Source organism: Ambystoma mexicanum, chromosome 2p (genome assembly GCF_040938575.1).
Source record: "Ambystoma mexicanum isolate Mex_15411 chromosome 2p, UKY_AmexF1_1, whole genome shotgun sequence".
Taxonomy (NCBI): Eukaryota; Metazoa; Chordata; class Amphibia; order Caudata; family Ambystomatidae; genus Ambystoma; species Ambystoma mexicanum.
Window position 1 is genome coordinate 934,313,823 of NC_090923.1, and position 24,137 is coordinate 934,337,959.

Genomic DNA, 24,137 nt, shown 5'->3' on the forward strand with positions numbered 1-24,137 from the left:
AGGTAGGACCACAGCAATGTAAGCATCATCCCAGCAATGCCCATCCGGTGAAGTAGAACCCACCAGCATCATTGCGCCCCTAGCAGTAGCCGGTTTGTGCTGTAGGGTTTCATCGTGGTTACCTTCTTTCAGTTCTAACTAGTTCATCGTTAAGGACTGCGGTAGTGTGAGCATTCAAATCAACCATGCTAATTAGTGATGCACCATGCCAGCAGCATGAACTTCCCCTGCAACACCTAGTAAATGCTATTTAATGCGAAACATCTGGAGAACACACCCATTGGCATTACTGTTCCTGCCAGAAGAGTACCCATCACTGGGCTCAGCCCTACAGATAAGGGGTGTATCAGCCACTATTACGCCCTAAAAATAGGCAAGTACTCCCAAAAAATAAAAACAGGGAGTAAACATCCTCCAAACAAAAATAGTAAACAGCTACTTAGCACCTTGTGATCCCGCTTTCACCCACAGGATATGTTTGGGCCACTCGGGTACGTAGTGCTACAGGAAGAAACTACTAAAAATACTCCAGAATTGGTCTTCCGTTTTTTTACTCCCAACTTTAGAAAGTAAAATGATCCCACTTAAAAATCTTACCTGGAGCACGGATTGCGCTCCTCTCCACCAGCACTTTGCTAGAGCTAAACAACTTCCGCAGTTGGAGCTTCCTCTAGCTCACTTAAGACTACAGGAGCCCAGAGGATGGACCTACCCGCAACACTGAGTTGTCGGTGCCATAGCATGCCAGCAGAATGATATTCCTCTAAAGTGCCATAGAAAGTGGAACTTCCTCTGCAAGCACAGACACTGCTGGCAGATTCCAGCATGTGAGGTTCCTCCAGCCATGCGGCATCAGTGCTACTGGATATTTGGTGTCCGATTTTACTTCTGATTTGCTCCGCCATTGCTATAGGAGACCAGGAGGGTGAGGTTCCGCTCCGATGCTTGGTGCTCAGTATTACCCATAGCCCAGTCTTTGCTCTACCTTGGAGCTCTGCCTTAACCATACTGTGGAGATGAGCATTACCTGGACCCCACCCCACCAACGATTTATCTTGGTTCATGTGGCCCAAAGCCCCCCTCATGTCATAGTTGATAAGTTAAGAGGTGCTGGTTGATTTTGTGTGCAACATCTAAAGGATCACCTCAAAATGGTATCCAACCTGTGCCCAATTTCGAGGCCGCAATCCTCATTACACTCAGGTAAGCAGCCAGAATGCATGCCAATGAAGTGCAGCTTTTGGTTAGACAAAGACCTCACAAATAAGGAGCACACTGTGTTGTGGCTTACCACGTTCATGGCTGGGCTGCTGAGAGTGCTTCTTTTCATAGGCCACATCAAGGTCCGACTCATTCCAACTCTTTTGGCTCCTCCTCCTCATCGCTGCCTGGTCCTCTGTGAAGAGACACAAAGTACTGAAACCTTGAAAGAAATCCGCAATCTGTAACACGCTCAAACCCGTCTCATTCCACAGCCCCAGTTCCCTTTTGGAGCTCTCCATACAAGTTACCTGGTGGGACATGCCCTACCAAAGCTTCCTCTTCATTAAGGATCCCTCCTGGATCTCTCCAGTAATGGAAAGCATCGAACCTCTCTGATCAAGCTTCATCTTGATCCTCTATGTTTGAGTTCAACCTTGCCACCACCCCCGCTGTGACCACCCACCCCCCCCAAATGTAGGAGCCTGCAACCTGTGGCCTCACTAGGACTCAAACCATTCCTCTTCTTTGCCTATACTGGCTATGGATGATGGGAGTTGTAGTCTGAAACATCTGGTGAGCCAAAGGTTGCAGAATCTTGACTTAGACACGCCTTACCTCCATCTTAGTGGACAGCTTTAGCAAGTCCCTGGCTCTTGGTTTTCTTTAAGAGCCTGGAGATCGGTCTTACCTGTAATCTGAACTTCAGTCTGCCGTTACCATATAGTTGTGCCTAAACCTCGCCCAAGCGTTTTGCTATACAAATTGCCTGGAAATTATTAATAATTACATGGATCCCGGTCTCATTTCTGTCCCTGTACCCCTCCCAGGGTTGTCACAATTATTAACACATGAACAGAACAGTTACTCATTGGATCTTACCAGTTGAGTGGAACGGGGCAAAGGCACTCGATCCAACATTCAGTGCAGAGCCGAAGATTTGAGGGCTCTCGTACCCAGGTGTGCCAGTTGGTCGGGGTACTGACATCCGTTCCCCAAAGAAGGCCTGTGGCATGTTAGGACTGTCCAGTGGTCGAGGAGAAGCAACCCTGCCCATCTGTCCGGCGAAGGGAAGGTAATCGTATTGACCGCCCTGGGCAGGTCGCAGAGAAGCGCTGTGATCCGAGGGCACTACAGGTCGCATCTGTGGTGGAGCGTGCATGCTCATGGGGCGCGGGGAAGAAGCCCGTCCCGGCTGGCTGTATGTCAGACTCTCATAGTTGGGCGAGATACCCATGGGCCTGGGTGACTGTGGTCGGTCCACCAGAGGCTTCGGCTCCAGGTACATCCTTGGACGCGGTGACACACTGCGAGCCATCGTGTTCTTGTTTGCCAAAGGACTCAGCTGCCCGGATGAGTTGATGGGTGGGTTGTATGGTGACAAAGGGGTACTGAAAGACATGGATGTGGAACCTGGGCGGGTCATGGGTGGCACGTAGTTCTCATCTCCATTGGAGGAAAGGAGCTTCCGGTTGGCTGGCTGCGACAGAGATGGGGACAGTGTCGGCGTGGTGGAAGAGCTCCACTTTCCAAGCTGGTCTTGGGAGCCCAGGGGCCCAACAGTGTACCTGCTGTCCTAAAGTGGAGAAAAAGGCAGACCAGAAATTACAACATGAAAAAAACGGGAAACGGAAAACTGAAACTGACGAAGCAGAGCATGAAAAAGCAGGCCATGCAGCAAAGTATTTTAAGAGCGCTTAGATGTAACAATCTTTTACTGCTCATCCTGCGAACAAGCAAGAACAGATCCCTAATGCAGAGGCGCACACTGAGCATTAAGAGAAACACGCAACTATTCTTCATTAACAAAATACTACTTGGGGTAGCAACGAGAGAGCAGCACAGCCAGCCCATCCCGCATATCAAGACCAAACAGCCTTCACGGCTGGAAGCCATTTGCAGACTGGCCTTGTGCAGGAAGCCTGCAAGAGACCACGTGCCATAGAGGCCAACTTTCCACAGTGGGTCCGAGGACCACTCATGCATTGCTCATACTTCCATGGAACGCACCCCTACATTTGTATAGCTACGCCTTTCTCAGGAGGCACTGTGAACCCACGACATTGAAGACAAGTCCATTAGAATAAGAAACGAGCACAGTTCCCTGGTATTTACATTTTTTGTAATAGCGTTTAATAGCATAGATAAGGGTATTTGCCCCAATAGCGGTGACAATTAGTTGTAATTAGTTTGCAAGACAATCATATCTTATTTGCATCACTAAGCTACAGTGTGCACAGCATTGTACCTTCGAGTCACCCTTTAAGAGGTAATTAGAAGTAATGGGATTGCACTGGAGTGCATCGTGATCTTGGCCAAATCTTTTCTGAGAACATGCCTTCACCACACATTGACATATCAAAATTAATATATGTAGTGATGGGGAACACACAAGCATGTGGACTTTTAGCTAACCCAATTGTAAACACTTGTGTATCAGTGAATGATATTCAGAAAATAGCATTTTTTTTAACCCGGCTTCATCAGTAACTTGCGTGGCCGACTCTAAAGCACTTACATCGGTTTTTGGGAGACGTGGCAGCAAGGTTATACACTTAGGCTGCGAAACCTGCTAGCTTTGGAGCTCAAAGGAGGCCACAGCTCTCACTAGCAGAAGCAGACCCCAATAAAGCCATAGGCTCACTTTGCATGTAAAAGAATCATCCCTTTAGCAAGTGCCCACCTTTCCTCAGCCTGCCCTACACGGGTTTCCTGACACCGGTTGCTGGGTGCGGTCAGTGGACATCTCTGCCACGTGCACAAGCTACTAGAGGTCAGATCTGAATTCCCAGAGAGCTTTTAGTGAAGCCTTCAAATGACACTCACTGATTTAGCATTCCTACGTGAATGATCTCAAATGCACCACCTCCATTACATATGGATACCATAAACTGAGAACCTATAGCACTAGAAGGTCTTGCTCAGGTTCCCCGGAATCGGGGAAATATTTGTGTATAGGACTGAAATAACCTCTGCCCAGCACAGGCATTCTTCAATTGAAGGTGTACACCAGAGGCCTGCAAGCTTTGGCTCTACAGATGATGTGGAATGCAACTCCCATCAGCCCTAGGCAGCATAGTCAATGGTAAGAGACAGTGGGAGTTGTAGTCCAACTCATCGGGAGAGCAACAGCTTGCACAGCGCTGGTGCACATGAAAACATAGGGGCCACACAGAGAATCTGCACTCCAGCTGGCCATCTGTAGAACGCCAACACACTACGAAACCCTCAGTGGTCGAAAATACCTTTATGCCATGCCCTGGAAATGGCCGTTTCAGTAACCATGCCATTCGATGGGACTCTCCAGGGCAGGAACTTGCATAGGCACTCAGCAGATGTGCTGTGCCAAATGGAAATCTGTGCTTGCGAATCCCCTCTTCCCTCTGGCTCCAATGTCTTTGCAGCTCCTTTTCTTAAGCTTAAAGCTCAGCCGAGGTACGTTAGCAACACACGATGTTCTCAGCAGTAGCATAGTGCTACCCGATACACTACCTACGTTATGCTACTACAGTGCTTTAAATGGGAAAGTGCTTGCTGTTCCCGAGTATTTGCACTTCTTTTATTTGAAAGACATAGCGCTGGTACTTATAATCAGACAGCCAATAATTGGGACAGTACCAGTACTTTTGGATTTCAAGCACTGTGTTTATTAGAATGTATAACGCACGGCACTGCCATTTGAGTGGTCTTCAGGTACTCGGGTAGACCGTAGAGTTGGAGGGGGATCGGTTAGGTTGCTGGAAAAAGAGGGCAAATGCAAGACTGCTTTGCTGTTGTGTGTATGTGTGCAGACCGGAAGTACTGCAAGCTCGGCATGCGGTTCCGCTTCATGGTGTTCTGTGCCAAGAATAGGGAGGCATTGGCATTGTGTCCGAAGGTGAGCCACGTGCGGCTAGGATGTGCTGCGTGGTCGTACAGCGCGTTACATAAATCACATGGCGAATAAGATCAGGACTCGCCATTGCAAGACACCCGTTAGGCACTCGTCGGCACTGCACCGATCTGTGTGTCATCACCAAACCAAAAAAAGCGAGCACCGCCCTTCAGCATTATGTAACTGTTCCAATTAATTAAAACTGAAAACAAAACATTCGCAAAGGCAATATTGTGAGGAGGCGCCACCCATCCCTCCCAGAAACTTCCGCCCTGAATGGATGTGTATTTAAGGAAGGGAGAACTGAACGCAACGTTGAAAGGCCCCTAGCCATCAACCTAAGCCACTACCAGGGAAAGCAGTGCCCAGAAAGGGGACCCTATTCGTGTCTTTTGGGAATGGAGGGGGGTGCGAAGATTGACCCAAGACCCCAACACAAGATAACGGTCTCATTTCTCCGACATTTAATGCAAATTGTAGTATGAACTAGAGGGGCCATAATGAGTCATGCTCCTTGTCGAAGTCTGCTTTAGTTTTTTCCTTATTCCCTTCAAGCCAGTGGCTCCTCAACTTGGCTCCAATGTTCTAGTTTTATGTACGCATCGAATTAGGCTGTGGTGACTTGTGACCTTGTAGGGGAAAAAAATTTGCAAAACCTTTCAGCAGTCTACTTTGGGTTTTCCTTTAGTGACCCCGAGTGGTACGGTATGACCAGACGTGGGTCCTGAGCCTGCTGGGCCTAGAGACTAAAGCTACTCCTCACTGATGATACCCAACAAGGCCGAAACGTGTCTTGGGATGCCCATAGTCCCGTGCAGAAGGGATGTGACTTAGCCTGATTTGCATATGGTCTTTTCCCTTCTGTAACGGCTTGGCAGGCTGAAAAAACGACAGTCTGCAGGGTTGCCCAAAGCGTGCCCATGGTTATGGTTTATTCAAAACCTTCCCATCCTTCTACTTTTGGTTTTGCTGAAGGAACAACATACCTACATAAGCCTTTAGACAATCTGCTAATAACCGACTTCTGAAACAATGTAGTAGTCAGTAGCTCTGACTTTGCACTCTCTGTGCGATTACTCCTCCGTGTCTGACCCAGGCCGGGTCTAATTCAGTTACGGATTATGTCCACGCCACTCCTTGCTGAAAGGGGACTCCATGCATTTACCATCCTTTCTGAGAAGGACGTCTGTACAATTCAAATGTAACCCCTAAGTAGCCTTGCTCTGCTAACCTCCTCTACAGTATTTAGAGTGGGGTTACAATGTAGCTATAATAATACTGCTATTCCCAGACATTACTATGGTTACTTTAGTGCAGGGAAATTGATTCAATATCGCTCAACGCATTTCTGATTATTCAAATTCAATGTTCAGCTTTTATTACTCCCGGCTCCGTAGAGGAATCGATAGATTGATGCAGCTCGAAACGTGACCCAGGTTCCGGTTCCAATGTGATGTAGTCTGCAGCTCAGGTGGCAGGTGTCCACAATGTGCCCCTCCCAGAGTACAACAGGGCAGTTGCTATTTGTTTATTTTGGGGACCAAAGCAATTGAAACCAGGCCCGCCCGTTTGATAGCATGCTTTCAGAGTGGCTCTACTCCAAGAGTTGAGCATGAGTTAAGCCTCTAGTGTGTGACTGCAATAGACACAGGGGTGCTTTGGGATTTCAGCAACATGTTGCTGTACCCCCTGGTCGTTTACTTCCTGAACTCGGTTTGTGATAGTGTTGCAAAGCTACATGGCACTGTTGCCTCCGTTTCTTTTGAAAGAGCTGCTGTTTTACTTGCAAGGATCCTGCAACCTTGCACTGCACATCCTAGATTTCATTATGCTTGTATCATGTTATCTAAGGTTTGAATAGAATGTTGATACAACAAGTCAATACCTTAACTAGGCTAACAAAGTCAATTATTTTGCTTATTTGCGGGTTTTCGTGGAATATCTCCACTTCCTCAGGCAGAGATGAAATGAAGCATTTGAAAAACATCACAGCATTGCAGGTTACATAGCCCGTCCTGCAGATATCCTGTTATCTGTGCCGGTCTGTACCATATTTGTAGTTTTGCTCCTATGAATTCAAATGCATGCCCATTTTCAATACACTGGGAGGGGGCTTGAAAAGACATCGTGGTTTCATGAGTCACTATTCCAACTCACAGACTTTCACTTTTTGCACCCATAGAGATACAGGGATCACAACATCCAGACCGGACTCTTTCCATAATTTTTTCCAAAGCCGTTCACAGACATTCAACTGGCACTGCACCAACCCCACCAGCCTCTCTAAGGCAATTAATTGTTGTCAAACTCCCTCCAACGTAGCCCCAGCTGCCAAAAGCTTTCCAGAAACTGGTCATGGCCCTTGTCTTTTAGTCAAACTCAACCCTTTCCTCTTGATTGTGATGTAACACAATCCTGCTTTGGTATTTGACACAAAGTTACCACACTGGGCACCACGGGTCACAGGCCTAACATATATTGGCTGTACATCCCCCTCTTTCAGATTTCTAGAGGCACAAGCCTGACATGTTGATGATTGTGCTACCACTGATCTTGTAAAGGGACTGACCTGACATATCGAGCTTCAACTGGACTGCACATACATTGACGGATACCTCACCAATTACTCCTGCCTTTATCAGGGCCTTCTAATAGGGTGGGCTGTTTTTTTGTTTCTTTTCCCTGCTCTCCAGTTTATTGACCCACTTAACAGACTGTACCATTTAGACCATGAAGATCGCAATGTGTGGGAGTTGAACATCCAATACATGTCTCTCTGAGCAAAACTACAAATCGGGTAAGGACAGGTACAGATAACGTGCTATCTGCAGGAGGGGCTATGTAAGCTGTGATGCTGTGGTGATGTGATGTTTTTTCAATGCTTCATTTCATCTCTGCCTGAGGAAGTGGAGACATTCCACGAAAGCTCGCAAATATGCAAAATAAATGCAATTGTTACCCTAATTAAGGTATTGACTCACTTTCATCCCAATAAAAAATATTTATATAGTAGGATAGACCATTTGAGCCAAGTCCCACATTCCACAACACCACCTAGTAGCCATTGTTGGAAGTTCACCTCCAGTTCTGAGCCACATCAGCAAGGTATTGTGGGTATGCAAAGTAGCCGACATGTGAACCTTTTCTCCAGGAAGAGTAGATGTTCAACAGTGCCTCAAGCATATGATAGGCCAATGAGAGTTCAAAGAAATCTAGCAAATAGGACTCAACACCTCCCCTGCCCATCATTATCCTCCAAGATACTAGGGCGGCCATCTTGGTGGACAGGCTCCTGTGGACACTCATTTAACACTAGGCACAGCAGAGTTAGAACTCTGCTGCTAGATATTTGCTGTATTTCTTTGCTACAGATCCCTTGCAAGGCATGCAAGTTATTAAATATATGCATGCGCGTGCTCTGGAGATGCATGTGCTGCACTGCAAAGTACATATATTGAAACGTTTAGGTCTTAGCCCCTTCAGTGAGCTAGTTAACCCACACAGAACAAAGCCCATTCACTAGTAGCAAAGTGCATTGAGGTCACACAAGTGGGGAAGAGTGCTATATAAATAACTAAATACAATACAATTTGATATAGCTCGACAATGTGATGAAGGTATGTTTTGGGGCATATTGACATGTAGCCACGTATGTGTATCTCCCTTCACCCCCCACTCACCCTCATCCCACAACCTTTATCAGTCTTACTCACTGTTTGGCCCATACAAAGCAATCCATTCTGGACATTAAGCCACCACAAAGTAACATATACCTGGGACAATATGGCAGGAACTTGTACAAAGATGACACAGGTGTGGGTAGGACACCTGCTTAGCAGACTATGCAATCTTGGGCCCAGGTGTCCCACATCGTTCATGGGCTCTACCACCGACAGAGCTGAAATGTGGGCATCCACGCTACCTGTGCACAGTGGATTGAAGGTTAGCTGGACTTACTTTGGCAGACGAAGGGCTCGGAGTCTGGGGGGTGTTATCGGACCAGATGCTCTCCAGCTCTTTGGTCAGGGTGTCCATTTTGGCAGCTGCCATGTCCAGCTCCATCTGCTTCTGGTCAATATTCTGTGTGGCAAAAGCTGCAGAGAGAAGATGCAACAACATTTAGAAGGCTTATTTTAGTTATTTATTTTTGCATTTTTAAAGCGCTCACACCGCCCGCGGGCATCGAGGCGCTGTTACAGGAATTGTTTGTTTTTTAGTTGTGTAATTGTTTTTTTTCTTAGTTGTGCATTTATAACGCGCTTAAATACCCAGAAGTTTTTAAGCACGGACCCGGGGATCGAACCTGTGTTGCTTCGTGTCATATTGGTTCCAAGGCGAGCACGTTGCCGCTGAGCTATCCTCCCGGGACCTTATACCGGTGGTCTTCAAGTTGTGTGGGCTGGCTTCCCTAGGGGAGGCCAGAAGGATGTCCAGGGGGTACGATGCTCTTCCAAAAAGGGAGCACAGGGACTGCTTTTAAAGCAGATGCGTCATCTAGGCTCTGGGGTGGGGGGCAGCACCGCCATTTTTACTCAAGGAGATACTCCACCAACACAACAAGTTTACTCAATTTGGCATTACAAAGTTTCAATACCACTAGCTTATACGACGTAATGCCACATAAACCAATAGTTGCCAACACAATTCATTCCAATCTGTGGCTGCTTGCCCAGTCCTGGTTTTTCCTTTGAGTTTTATAATGGGGGGTGGGGGGTTAGCAGAACTACATGTCCCAGAACGCAGACTACAAGTCTCAGGAAGCCAAGAAAAATACAGGACTGGATGTGCACCGATAGATTGGAATGGACCATGCTAGCAACTATGTCAACGAACCAGTTCACCACTCTAGCACCACCGTCACAGAACGTGGGTCTGTGCGGCAAGACTGCCATGGTGCTGCATCACCAGGAACTCATTGCACAGTTGGCACCACAGACAGTCAAGAGATCTGCTCGGAGATGTATATAGTTGGGACGTTTCAAGAAATCAGGGCTTTATTTTCTCTAGAAAATATTATCCTGTAAAGTGCTTGCTGCTGCAGTCTTACAGCTTAGTATGGCTACAAGTAAATACTTGATGAACAAATTGACACGAATTTTAACAATCTAGTGAGACTGAAAGGCAGGGTCGTCCCTGGGAGGAATTGCAGTTTCCCCTCTTCATTAACCACCCCTAGATGGGACTTCAGCTTCACGCTCGCTTGAGGTCTCTCTGCCTCAAACCTTTCAGAATATTGCATTGTGTGTCTCCAGCGCTTCTGCTGTAAGCTTTCGATCTCTCAATAACTTATGCAAGAGCACATGTTTAGTGTTATTCCTCTACGCCACACACCTCCGTCATATCTTAGTCACCCTCGCATGCTCATGCTGGGACCGCATACCACCCACCTCCCCTTACCCGACACCTTCACACTTACACTGAAAGTTGATGTCCATCATGGACTGGGCCCCGTGCATCTGTTCCCCCGCCATCTTCCGGAAGTTGCGGTCCAGCGACTCGATGGTGGACGTCTTCCAGCTCAGGAGCTTCGACCTTGGGAGAATAAGCACCTCCATGTCAAACCAAAAGCACTGCAGCGGATGCTAGTGTCACACACCCTACCACCACGACCTGCTGCAGGAGTCGCGATACTTGAAATCTCGACTAAATGCAACAACAAAAGCTCGAGGAGCGGAGGCAACAGGGCCACGCCAGCAACTGTCGCGAGGCGGTCAGGTGGGGGTGTTCACGCTGCGCGGGTATGGCGCGGTGCGCTCCGAGCCGTCTGGACGCTCTCCCTGGCTTCAGTGCCGGCTGCCTTTGTTGGACATGAACTTGTAACAAAGTTGGCGAGCAGCCCTTAAAAGCCTCCCACAGACACACGCACGGCCCGCCCCGCGATAGGGGGGGAAGGCGGGGCCACTGAGTCAGGCGGGACGGGATTCCTGAGCTGCTGCGCACACCTGCCCGCCTGAGATCGCCGTGTTCCCAAACGGAGGCCGGGCCAGACGTGCGCCAGGATGAGTCTGTGCGCTCACCTCCGGCGGCAACGTTCTAAAAATAGGATATTTTTCCACAGATAAGTTAGGGGGGCATACTGCCCACGAAGGACGCCCAGCCTCCGCAAAGCACGAACACAATGGGTGCCCAAAAACAAAGCCATATGGGTGGGCGATTTCCACCACCGACCCAAATTATGGAGCCCTGTTGCACAAAAAGGACCCCCATCAGAACCACAGACGGACAAGCCACTCCCGACCTAAGCTACGAACCAGGCGGAGCTCTCTCGAACAGTCCATTTGGTGGAGCTCCACGTGACACGAAATCCCTCCGTTATGACCCAAAGCGATCCTTCTACCTAAACTATGCAGCCGTTCCACATAAACAATGATTTCCACTCCGACCAACCCTATGCCCCCTACCCTAAGTATCGGCCCACACTGCCCCCCCTTCTGTCCCAATCTGTGGGCCATTACAACCACCCGCTATTACCAGGGCTGGACTGGGAACCAAAAGAGGCACTAGAAATAATTTTCTAAGTGGCCCCATATTACACATTTTCAGCAAGTCCAATCCTTTTCCTATGAGAAAAAGTGGAAATAAAATAGGTTATCACACAAAAGAGGGCCAGCGTGCAGAGGCCTACCGGGAAATGTCCAGAGTTCTCTAAAAGCCAGTCCAACTCGGACTATGAACCCCTTCCCAATCTGTGAGACCTTCTAAACCTACCCAAAAAGGATCCCTCTCTAACCCCACCCTACTACGAGTCCACACTATGCCCCCCCCCTGCGCCTCTAGTGAACCCACATTAGAGGCCCAGCCCACTCTAGCTCACATCATGCCTCTCCCTCCCACATAACTATGGGGCACTTACACAAAGTCACTAGAGAGGGCAATGTATCCAGACCAGCCTGCATGCACATCACACGCCCACACCCCTGACCTCCACTAGCCCTACCCCAGAATAGTGCCTTAAAACCTTTAGGCTAAAGCGTGCTATATATACACACACATCTCTGAATACAAATGCACTCATTGTACCTAGCCACCATGCCGACTGGGGTACACGACGGATGCCCTCAACAGGCACTCATGTGCGCTTTGGCCTGAAAGCAGGAGACGAGCCCAGGGGCAGCTTATAAGGCTGGAGAGGAAGAGGAGGGTTAGGAGATGGAACTATAGGTTGCAGCGCTCCAATGCCTGAAGGTTCGTAGTCTATATACATGCAATGCAGAAGATAGGCCCCTGGGTGCAGGCGATGGACCAGTGGTTATGAGGTTGGCCTGGACTTGGGCAGGACACGTGGGCAGATAGTGACTTTGGATTGGCTTTCTGCTTGGCCAGCTTGCAACGTGCGTAAAATGCATCCAGGAAGGTTATTCCCTCCACCACTGGGGGGATTGTAGGGGGGGGCAGGCCTAGGGGTCACCTGTAGAGCGAGGGCTTGGTTATGAATTAGTGTGAAGATAAAGAACAGTACAAGGTGGCACCAGAAACTGCTGCCCGCTCACTCCCCATAGACAAACAAGTATGGACGCCATTGACACCTTTTGTTTTTCACTACGCGCACAGAAATTCCCCCAGCGTGAATATGAGAAAGAAATAAGCGAATCTAAAAAGAACGACCCCTCCCCAAGTCGAAACAGTGTATTTCACATCACATTTTTCTGAAAGATGTGAAAAAAAAGCCATGTAATCTACAGGCGGCACTGAACATGCAACATCACAGCAACAGTCCCTCAACCTGCTGCACTACCTTTGCATCTTGCACTTAGCAATGGACAATCAAATAACTCAGTGGTGAATCCACAATATTGCTCAAAATGCATTGCATAATTAATTTAGCATGGCCACCGATCACTAAAGTAGTACAGTGAGGAACAGAAGACACATTTAGGCATCTCTACAGGGGCAACGTGAGGTCCCTGACCCCGTTGCTAAAGAACTAAGGGGGCAGTTGGCCCCTTTGCCCCATGCACTCTGCACACAAGCCATGGACACTGCAGATTTGCAAGTTCCACATTTAGAATAGTTAACTAGCTGTGGTATTGCATATATTAATTTACACATGTATTCACATAGTATTGTTTCATGGCTTATCTTTTGAAACTAGGGATTGCACAGTGAATAAATATATATTTATGTAGAGCTTCCAACCACAAATGTACCATTTCATAGTGTTTTAGATAACTATCGTTATTTAATGTGGTTTCAATGTTAGCGTATTAACAAAGCCAGTACAGGCACAGGGTTAGTACAGTTCCATAAGTATATTTATGTTGCAAAACACTGCAGCGACACAGCACCGTTACTGCTCAGCATATTTACGGAGCATAGTTTTTGGTAGGTTTAGTTACACGGTTAGTATTGTTACATGATTATATAGATACAGGGTTAGTGTAATTTTAGGCTAACAGTTGCCGCACCCATCCCCAGCGCAGACACAGATTTCTGTCTGCGACCCTTGATGTGCTGAGGATATGCTTTTCATGTTTTAGGCCTTGTAAGTGATGTGTGTCGCTGCCCTAACATGTACTCTCCCACCAGGGAATGATTTTACATGTGGCACAGTGACAAGGGGCTTCTGTGTAGATGCACTTTATAAATCAATGAAGTCCATCTGATATCGTTGCAGGTTAATATCGCTGCACAATTCAGTGGTCTTCCAACTGTGGGGCTGGCCCCTAGAAGCTTGATGGGGTTACAGGAGCATTATAGTTGCTACAGGTTAGTAGCTTTTTGTGATCAGGAACAGAACCGCAAATACAGATGAGACTTAAAATCCAAGGCCAAGGAAAGCTTTGAGAAAAATCGCCAGAGCATTGGAAAGCAGACAACTTCTTTATCTTAGTCAGGTGAAGCAAGTTGGAAACCAAGCACGAATGGAAACCCCCCCCAAAATTAAACATAACATTCCGAAATCAGCAGCAAGGCTCTGGGAAATACAGCGTGTGATCAAATATTTCACACGCCCAGCATACACCCCACGAATACCTATGTGAACATCCGAGAGAATTATTTTGAACATTTTCGGTCAATGGAAAACCCTTCAACAGTAAGTGGTTTGTGAAGCAAGTGGTCCGGATTCCTCGCGCCTTCAGGCGGGACAGGTGGAAATGTATTTGCTGGGCTACTGCTGGCCCATTCAGCCATTTCCAAAACTGCGCCAAAGTCCGGCGAGCGGCGTTTGGTGTGTGTGGTCAAAGCTGCTACAATGCCCATGCAGCGGATATATCCCTTCCTCGTAACCATTTCCAGATATTGTCACCAGTGGTTCCATAGGCAGCCAAACACCCACAATATTCTTAAGTTTCCGGAAAGAGACCGACCCCTCTTTGCAATAAGCCTAAGATTTGGGCCGTTTACACCACATATGGCCCAGGTCAACGACTTCACTGCGGCTCCTCCAGGCAAGGGGTTGGGGAGGTTCACGCATTAATGAAAGCCAACTAAGTCTGGAAGCTCGCCAAGTCCAGTGCATTTGGAGAGTTTGGAAGCCCTTCAGAAATGTTCAACCACGACCCCTCACAGACGGAGATAACCAAGTCTGTGTTGCCTTCTAGTCCTAAAGGGATCCACCAGGATCAGCGCCAACATTACTGGGAGACTGGAGAACACAATCCAGTGAAAGGGAGCCAAATGAGGGCCTTCCACCCGACTAGGAAAAGCCCCCTTAAAATATCTACATTATTAACCTGTTTCCGAATCCTCGCGGATAGTATGAAGTCATGTTTTATGGAATATTTTTACAGGCTGGAGTAGCTAGATTATATAGATGCCACGTTGGTAAAGTACCGAGTCATTTTAATTGTTACAGGTTCCAATTTTTTTCTAAAAAAGATGATTGGAACAATACTGATCGTGTACATTTTTTTATTAGTTACAAAATAAATGTTTAGGGTTTGCAAAGTTAATGTGTTCTTCTAGTCACCGGCTTAGTTTAATATAGTGCTTTGCTAATAGTCACAAAAAGAAAATGCTAGTTGTATCAAGCTTAAGATTCTTTCCACGGCAGACTGGATAACTCTTAGAAAACATTGAATTGCACCTGCAGCCTAACGTGCGAGGCACCTTGCTCTCGGTCCCTAAAGAACACGCTTTGAGAGCAATTCCTTGTATGCTCCAGTGTCACGCCTCTTTAAGAACTTCCTGGCCCAGCCTTAAACACCTACATCCCTAGAAACCGAGAGCAGAGCTCGTGCCCCACAGGCCTCTGTGCAGGCCCCACAGAGTGCGTGCGACACTCCCTGGACGTCCTGTACTCTGCCGTTTCCATAGCTACGCCAGGTTACATACTTTTGCAACAACTGATTAGTTCGCACTCACGCTTACCCACCGTACACATGCATACCCGCACCGACAGACAGACAGGTGCGCTCATTCACACGTGGTGGCACACGCAGATTACATTCACAAGATGCACGAACACAAGATTTGTTTAAACTTATCTAGTGGTGATGGTTTCCGCCCCGCCTGTGGAGCTACTATTTTGAACCAACCGTGGGGTGAGACCTCTCCCTGGCATTAGATAAGCTGGCAGCGGGACTGGTTAAGGCCTTCGTTGTGGTCTTTGACCTGATTTTTAGTGCCCATTGACAGCAATGAAGGTCGTGGCATCACTGTCGCTGGCTCTTAGGTCTCCCGGATGCCTCGCACCGTGCTTACGTCAGGGTATTTTTGCTTTCGAACCCGACCCACCCACAATACCATGCAGAGTGACCGGGAACAGTACTCTGTATTCGTAAACAATCTAAACGTTTTTGAATTCTTTGCACATGCAAAGACTCTTAAACTGATGCACTTAAGCATGTTTGCAATACGGAGCAAATGAAAACTCTCTCCATAATACTAATGAGTACATAGTTCTGCAGACCCAAAAACTCCTGGAGAGGAGGCTTCCGGCTCCTCACAACAGAGCAGGCGCTACTGAATTCACTAGCCTCCTGTGAACCTACCGTTCATTTTTAAGCAGGATTGTCTGGTGGTGCGGGCAATATTGGACATATGGGCATGGAAAGTCCACTTATGGGCCCGAGCGGAAATCTGGGGCATACAATATGCTTATTGCCCTTGATATTAGCCCGGTCCCAGGGTGCATGTCGATTCGCACATGGCTGGCTGCTAAGTGTTGACCAGGAAAGAAAAGTAAAAAAGGCGCATTAAAAAAAAAACAATTCAAAATGTTTGCACTGCAGCTGTCACTTGGCATCTGAGTCCCAAAAGTCCCTTTTCTATTTTCACATAACCCAGAGAAAGGAGGTGTGTTGCAGTGGGCAAGCCAGAGAGGGTGCTGGTATGACAGGACATGCGAGTGCAGGGATGGGAGTTGGGAGTGTGAGGCCCACAAAGGGGACAATGGGATCCTAACAGTCGCCTGAATCCATACAATGTTGGGCACGTTGGCCATTATTGCCCAGAAGCCCAGGATCCTGATTGGCGGGTAAGATCTGAACACTCTTCAGTATGCTAATTAAGCATTGTAGGACTGAAGGAGGGCTCAACATGGCAGGATAAGGACCCACCACACGTTATTGCAGAAGCGAAGTCAAGGGCTTTCAGTTAGAGTTGGGCCATTTCCCAAGCGACAAGGACTTTTCCCCCCCGAGGTCTGGAAAGCCCTTCAGTGGCATCTGGTGAATTTCTGAACTGGAAACTGTGAGAAACCAGAGAGTATGCTCATTCCTACTCCCCTGGGATCCTCTGCACGGGTGGCCAGGGAAAGGCCGTCGCTATTGAATCCTGACCCTTGGGGTGGAGAAGCGGGGGAGGATCGACTGGGTGGAGGGTCCTTGAGGATTGGGGCACCCTTGGGCGAGACATGGAATCCCCCTTTCCCTTTTGACAACCAATCTAACCCTTCCCCAACCTTCATGGGCTGTTATAAACCAGCCCCCTCTATTTTTTCACATATGCCACTTGACAGTACTGGGACGAAGAAGAGGCAACTAAGATCAATGAAGACTACACTCTTTTACCACTCTGGTACTGGGACTAGGAAGATGCCTGCTAAGAGCTGTGAGGGTCAGGCATGTCCATCTGATTGTGATCAGCCAGGGCTAATTGGACATTCTCACCTGCAGCCAGTGGTTAAAGTGGGTGGGAGCGGTGCTCCGCTACTACTTTTCATTAAGTTTTACTGTTCCTATACTTTTACTTAAAAAAGAAACCATTCCGGAATGTTTTCATTTTAAAATAAAAGTGTAGGAAGAAGTTGAAACTTGCACTTACAGTGCACTGCACTGAACGTTCCCGTAAACAGCAGGCGCATGTGTTTTGGAGTTTTTATTGTGCGTGGGAGGGGGGTGGCAAAGGGGTTTGTGGCGAGCGGTGCAGGCCAGTAGGGAACATAGTTCCACTACTTCTTTACGTACACTTCGACTACTGCCTGCAGCCTGTCAAGGGGCTGCAGGTGTATAAGAGGAGGCAAGAGCAACAAGGAGGAAGGCAAAGACAGGAGGAGGAGGAGACTTATGAGGAGGCAGCCGAGATGGGACCAGGAGCAGAACCAGGATGCCAGCAATTTACCCAGAGGATGTGCAGGACCCGAAATGAGTTGGCTGTGTAATTTCCCCAGGTCTGGGAGCCTCCAACTCCATCTGCGAGCAACAGGAGCTGCAGAAGTGATCCCGGGCAGAGAGGACGCCTATGGCTGGTAAGCAGGACATGCGCCGGTGGGTTTCCTGACTCCAGAAGCAAGGAGGGAGTCGCAGGAACCACCGTGGAGGCATACAAAAGGCTGGTGTGTGTCGGAAGAGTGTCCTATGGGACCACAGATGAATAGCGGTCCGTGTTTTGAAGCTAATCACTGGCGTAACTGGGGCCCCTGCACTCCCTGTGGTGCGGTGGGCCCCGCCACCACATGTCCTGGGTGGGGGGCCCCGTTGGACTAAAACAATGTTTTGTAGTCACTCTGCCTTCATAAAGAAATTATTTCTGTTACCTTTTAACAGAAATAATTTCTTTATGAAGGCAGACTACAAAAATAAACTATTTCTTTTTGAAGTCCGAAGGCTCCCCCACCCAATGACATGGAAGCCTCTAGGCTGGAGACCTCCATGTCATAGGGTGGGGAAGCTCTATGACTTCAAAAAGAAATTGTTTCTTTTTGAATCACTGTGCCTTCATAAAGAAATTATTTACATTATGGTTTGGTCCTTTAATCAGAGTGACTTCAAAAAGAAGCAATTTCTTTTTGAAGTAATAAGTCTCCCCTCAACCTCATGACGTGTGCGTGTGCGAGTGTATGGTGAAAGGGTACACGCTGAAATGTATGGGTGGCTGGGTGTGTATGTGTGTGAATGCTGAATGGTGTGTGTGCTTGTGTTCAGGGGGTGCAACAAAACCTAAATTTGGGTGCTAACCATTCAAATGTTGGGAGAGGTGCTAACCCTCATGCGTGGTGGGGGAGAGGCAAACCTATTTGTGTGGGACATCTAACTATGCATTCTAATGAGACCATTATAGTGCAGCTTCAATGTTACAAGCACTTAACACTTCTTTAATCTGAAAGCACCCACTTCTGGACCTCTGAGAATAAGTGGTCTCCTGTCCCCTCTCTACCCTTCCAATCACTTCCCTGGCATGCAAGTACTAAACACACATCAAGATTTCAATTACCTAAAGAATTATGCGTTTGAATGCAAGTACTAACAGTAAAATGCTTTACGTAATTTTATTTCTTTTTTATTCTTTATTTTCATTTTATACCAAACAAACAATAGATGAACATCTTAAACAATACCCTTAAACTATATCCACATATAACACTATAATAAAACCCACTCCTACCTCCCCACCCCACCCGCCCCAAAGGTACATCCTAGATGCAGGGCCAATACAGATCCAAGAATTTCCCCCAAATCCTCCTAAATAACATTTGCTTCTTTTCACAACCATAAATCACTCTTTCCAATTCTGCCAATCTTATCATTTCATCCATCCATGCCTCTTTCCCTGGTGACAACCTTGATTTCCAACCTCTGAGTATTAATTTCTTTGCAATTGAGGCCCCCTTAAACAGCCATTTACGTAGAGAAATACTCAAGTCCTCCAGAGCCTCATCATCCCCTAGAATTAGGGGTTTGAAGTCATAGTTCAGTTCTTGAACCAATACAACCCCAAAAATGTCACATCTCTCTCCAAAAGCCTCTCACTCGCACACACTCCCATAGCATATGTTCTAGCGTTCCACTCATATGGACACACCCCCAACACTCACCCTTAACCACCAGACCTCTCCTATGTAACATTTCAGGTGGCCAATATACTCTTAATAATTTTAATCTGGCATGATCTTTCACCCAGATTGATTGAAGATAGGGTATTATTCCTGCACATGTTTCCCCATTGCTCATGCGTAATTCCACAATGCAGTCTCTTACTCCTATCCTCCATCAGAGCCTTGTTGGCTTTAGATCTAGACATTATTAATTTATAGTATCAACTTGCCAAACCTCCTTCTCCTGGTTTCTTGCTAGTTGACATGGCCTAGAAATCTATGCCTGCCTCAGATTCCACTTTACTTTAGTAATTGCTGGGCCTTTGTTAACAGCGAGACCCAGGTGCCGTTTAACATCTGTGTCCTGTGCTGTCCTGCAATGGCTCTGTAGGTCCGCCAGGTTGAGTCAACATAGCCCAAAATGTCAAGGAGGGCTGAAGTCACCTCAATGGGGTTGTGCCACTACTTGTGTTTAATCCGTTGGTTACTTATTGGTCATTTTCGTTACTCATATTCCCTATTCGTCCTCGTCCCAGTACTTGTTTGTGAGGCACTTTGACTCATACACAAGTACTGGGATGAGGTAGAGGCACATGGAGGTAATGCCTGGTTTAGCTACCTGTAATCCTCATTCCAGTAGTTACCTATGAGGAAAGGAGCCTAATACACAAGCACTGGGACAGGGAAAAGGGATGTGGAGGTAATTCTGGGCCAATAAGTTGATTTTGGGGGTTGGGGCAGAGGGTGGGAGGGAGAGGAGATGTGTGGGGAGGTGGGGTAAGATGGGGATTGTGCGATAAATCGAAATGGCTATCCATGTCCAGGCTAAGCAGGCATGATAATTAGTGGCTAGAGAGGCATTTTGCTGCAGCCAGTTTAGTCATTTCTTAGTTTTGCTGGACTTTTTTTTTAACTGGGCATCTCTGATAAAGCAATCCTGCTAAGTGTAATTACCTGGCAAGAATGGCATTTAGGTGCTGCCAATCTAGCCCTTTCTTACTGCAGAATTGTATATTTTTCTGGGTATCTGTGATAAAAAATAACCATGATAAGTGTTATTGCTTCGACTAGCATTTTGGTGCAACCAGTCTAGGCATGTCTAAATGTGGCCTGGCATGCTTTACTGTAATAAGTTATTACGTGTCTAGACTGGTCTATATTGTGCAGCCAGTTGGACATGTTTTCATTGCGGCATGGCATTTTTAATAGCAAAGCATTATATTAATTAAAGCATTAATGTTCCTGTGCACTTTTGGGGACTTGCATGTATTGGATTTTTTGATTGGTGTTACAGTCAGTGGCGTCACTAGGGGGCATACTGGGGGCCAGTGCTCCCCCCTCTGAAACCCAGTGCCCCCCTACCTAAGGCGAACAGTGACTGTGTTCTCTGTTCGAGGTGTTATTTGTGACACTCACTGAGGCAAATCTCTGCAGATCACACGGCAATACTCCTTTTGTCTCAAAGCGAGCAGTGATCAAGCAGCTTGCAGCCCCTCCCATCAGAATGTATTGCAGCCCCTCCCATCAGAATGTAGCCACAAAACTGCCTATGATGGGCTATTAGTCACTGAATTGTTTCGTGCCTGCATTCTGATGGGAGGGGAGGTACAGTGGGGTGTGGATAGTTGGTGTGCACAAAAGCCTCTCTGCAGGATTGCTTGTGACGTCACACATTACCTTTCATAGGTGCCCCCACTTTTGTCTGTGCCCCCCTACTTTTGTGTTTGCCCCCCCGTACTCCTCCTAAATTAGATTCCTGGTGACGCCACTGGTTACACTACAAAACAATTGCAAATACTGCAGCCATTTAGCCAATTTTTCTTAGAAAGCATGCTGTATAATGCATTAAAACATATTTATATATTTCTCCTAGTGCACTGTGCAGCGTACCCCTGCAGCAGCACATTCATGCGTATTGCACAAGCGTGGTAATCTAGGCAGGCCCAGAGTGCGGCGCGACCCACGATTTGTTGCTGAGTTTGGGGGACCACCTCAGCATGGCTCGCAGGGTGGACACCCACATTTTGTGTTACGCCACTGAAGCTGATAGGCACATATTGAATACCAAACTAAATGAAAATTTAACTTTGCAGAAAATAAGTGCAAATTACATATCCAACTAAATGATATACCATTGAGCAACATAAGTTCATATGGGACAATTAATTAAAAGTGAATAAGATTAAATGTGTGTTACATTGCGATTTAACCTGATCTTTTAAATAAAGCATATCAAAGGCTTAAGAGAGCCACAAAGTGAACTTCTCTGAGAGAATGCAGTGTGGCAAGGTCAAAGCTTGGCTGGGGAGTGTGACATATGGTGGCAGGTCCACAAGGCTAACAAGGAACAGCCAAAGAAATATAAGAATACCCACCAAGTCAAGACGTCAACCATAGGAACTAAGTGAGGGTGACTTGGTACACAGGAGCTACAGCCAAGGAACCTGTGTGTACGAGCCGAGGAGTCCCGGGGCCCTGGTTGCACTACCTGTAATGGGTGGACCGTGCGGTCTAACAACTGCACCTAGATCAGAGAGCCCTGCATGGGGACGTAGGAGGACACTGAGTCGCAACCTAATGAAACCACTGTAGAGGAGTGGGCATGGTAACCCAGAAGGAGGGTCAAGTTGACTTGGAGTTTTGTTAAGAATTTTGTTGAAGAAGATTAAAACAAGTATAAGTGGTGAAGTTGAAGTCTTGGGGAAGGGCACCCTGAGACGAAGAAAGACCACACCTGTTGTCTTGAGATCAGAGTCTCAAGACCCCTTTGGTTTTGAACTGTTTATTTTGAAACTTGGGGAAGAGAACCTCAAGGAGTGATTTTGAACTATAACATTGTGAACTTAAGAAAGGTGATCATAAGACTTTTTCATGGAACATTCTTGTGCTTGGGGAAGGGGGAGCTGAAGGATAGCTATTGGGCAATGCGTTTGTCTAAGACAACACGGCACAACAAAGGTTTGAATGCCGATCCCGCACTTAGAAACCACTCGCTGGTATTAAGCACGTTATAAATGAACAATAAAATAAATAAATAAAGCTGAGTGCTGGAAAGTGCTCAGAACTTTGAGTTGAACACTACTTTTGTTGACTTTGACATCCCTACACATTGGTTGATTGTAATTGTGAGTGCAAGGATAGGTTTGTACACAGACAGACTTTTAAGTTGACATTTTTTACTCAGATTTTCCTTAATTTCGTTCAGGTAGGGAAATCCCACCGTAGCATACGACAAGTCAGGCCTTAGACCATTCTAACATTTAAGTTAATATATATCTTTTGTTTGAATTTTAAGTCTGTTGTCTATGTCGTACTTCATGATGCCTTCACAAAGGGTGCAAATGTATGTGTCGTGTCTAATATGCGTAAGCAACCGAGCAGAACGAGGAAGTCCAAGCCAGAATCCGCAGGCTTGGGGGTGTAACGGGGTACTCCCCTCCCCAATATTTTTTTTAAATAATGTGTTAAAATGCTACCTTTTACAGGACCTTCTGTGAAAAAATTGCTAAAACGCCACCCAGTTTGCAATCGATTTTGTATGGTAGCGCATGAAAAAAACAATAGACGTAAGTCACCAACAGTGCACAAGACCATTTTACAAAATGCCTAGGCCCACAACGTATGCCAGAATATGAAACCTTTTCATGTTGGCTGTGCCCATGCATGCAACACCAATAAATGCTAGTATTCCCATGTAAGGACTCCCCACCCAGTAAAAATGCCATTCCACAGAAAGAAAGCATACCCAGGCAGGCTATCCTAAGATAAGCTAGTGTACCAACTAATCACTCTTTTCTTTGCTTTTATCCTTGATGCAAAGTAAAACAATGTCATGACTCACAAAGAATATATGGCCAGACTACAGCCACCAAAGTAAACCAGTCAAGCAATGTAATGGGACTCATCGTGTTTGTTTTACGCTTCATGTCATGTAACAAATGCCATGCCACAGTAAGAAAGCAAAAGCATACTGACACCCCAGGTCAAGCTATCCACTAAACACTTATGTTTGCTTTTCCCTTGATACCAAGTAAAAAATGCCATGTGACATTACAAAAGTATATGCAGGCGGACACTTGCAGTGTCAGTCTGCATATACTTTGTTAATGTGGCATGGCATTTATTACTTGGCCTCAAGAGTAAAGCACATATAACTGTTACATGGCACGATTAACCTACATTCAATGTAGGCCAGTCTAGCAAGGTAATAAAAAACACTTATGTTTGAAATACCCACCATACAAGTAAAACATTCAATTCCACAATAAGAAAGTAAATGCAATCTGGCACCACCACTGTAGGACAGTCTAGCCAGTTAATTCACACAGATTTTTGCTTTACCCTTGATGCACAGTTATTAGCACATGGAACTGTCTAACTAATAAGGAAAGGATGTTTACTGTTGAGAAAAGAAAGGGGCACTGAGAAGTAAATTGTAATGTTAATTTAATTAACATAGAACTAGTCAACAATAAACTTTACACATTTTGTGTTCCATTGCGGTTTGCTAGTTTGTGGAATTGAACTGTATGCCCTATTTTCTCCTTTTAAACAGCTGAAGAAAAATAGTTTCCGTGCTGCTTATCAGATAGTTTGGAGTGAGGCCTCTGCCAGGGATTATAGACTGCATTCTGAGTATTCTGATTAGTTGAGAGAAGGTCTATAATGAAAAATGAAAGGCGTGTGCTAATTCCGCGATATAGTCGGGTGTTGTGGGCAAAAAAGGGGGTTATGGACATGGTAGCCTGACATCAGCCTGAGGAGGGAACACAGTTTACGACTCCAAGTATTTCCCTCTGGGTCATGCTACAATGCGACCAGCACCCAGATATGAGGCCAAGTGAGCTGAATTTTTTATTTTGCACC

At 46.6% G+C, this 24,137-nt stretch overlaps 1 protein-coding gene across 4 annotated transcripts in view; it reads right to left on the reverse strand.

The window, feature by feature from the left end:
- PPP1R13L (protein phosphatase 1 regulatory subunit 13 like) overlaps window positions 1–24,137 on the reverse strand; it is a 474,773-nt gene that overhangs the window by 14,460 nt on the left and 436,176 nt on the right. For all 4 annotated transcript variants that reach the window (XM_069644682.1, XM_069644684.1, XM_069644683.1 and 1 more), the window contains 4 exons: window positions 10,491–10,606; window positions 9,032–9,168; window positions 2,083–2,776; window positions 1,292–1,396 (listed from right to left, as the gene is read on the reverse strand). In XM_069644682.1, the coding sequence (XP_069500783.1) occupies window positions 1,292–1,396; window positions 2,083–2,776; window positions 9,032–9,168; window positions 10,491–10,545 (991 nt within the window). In that variant the 5' untranslated portion in view covers window positions 10,546–10,606. The remainder of the gene's footprint in view (window positions 1–1,291; window positions 1,397–2,082; window positions 2,777–9,031; window positions 9,169–10,490; window positions 10,607–24,137) is intronic.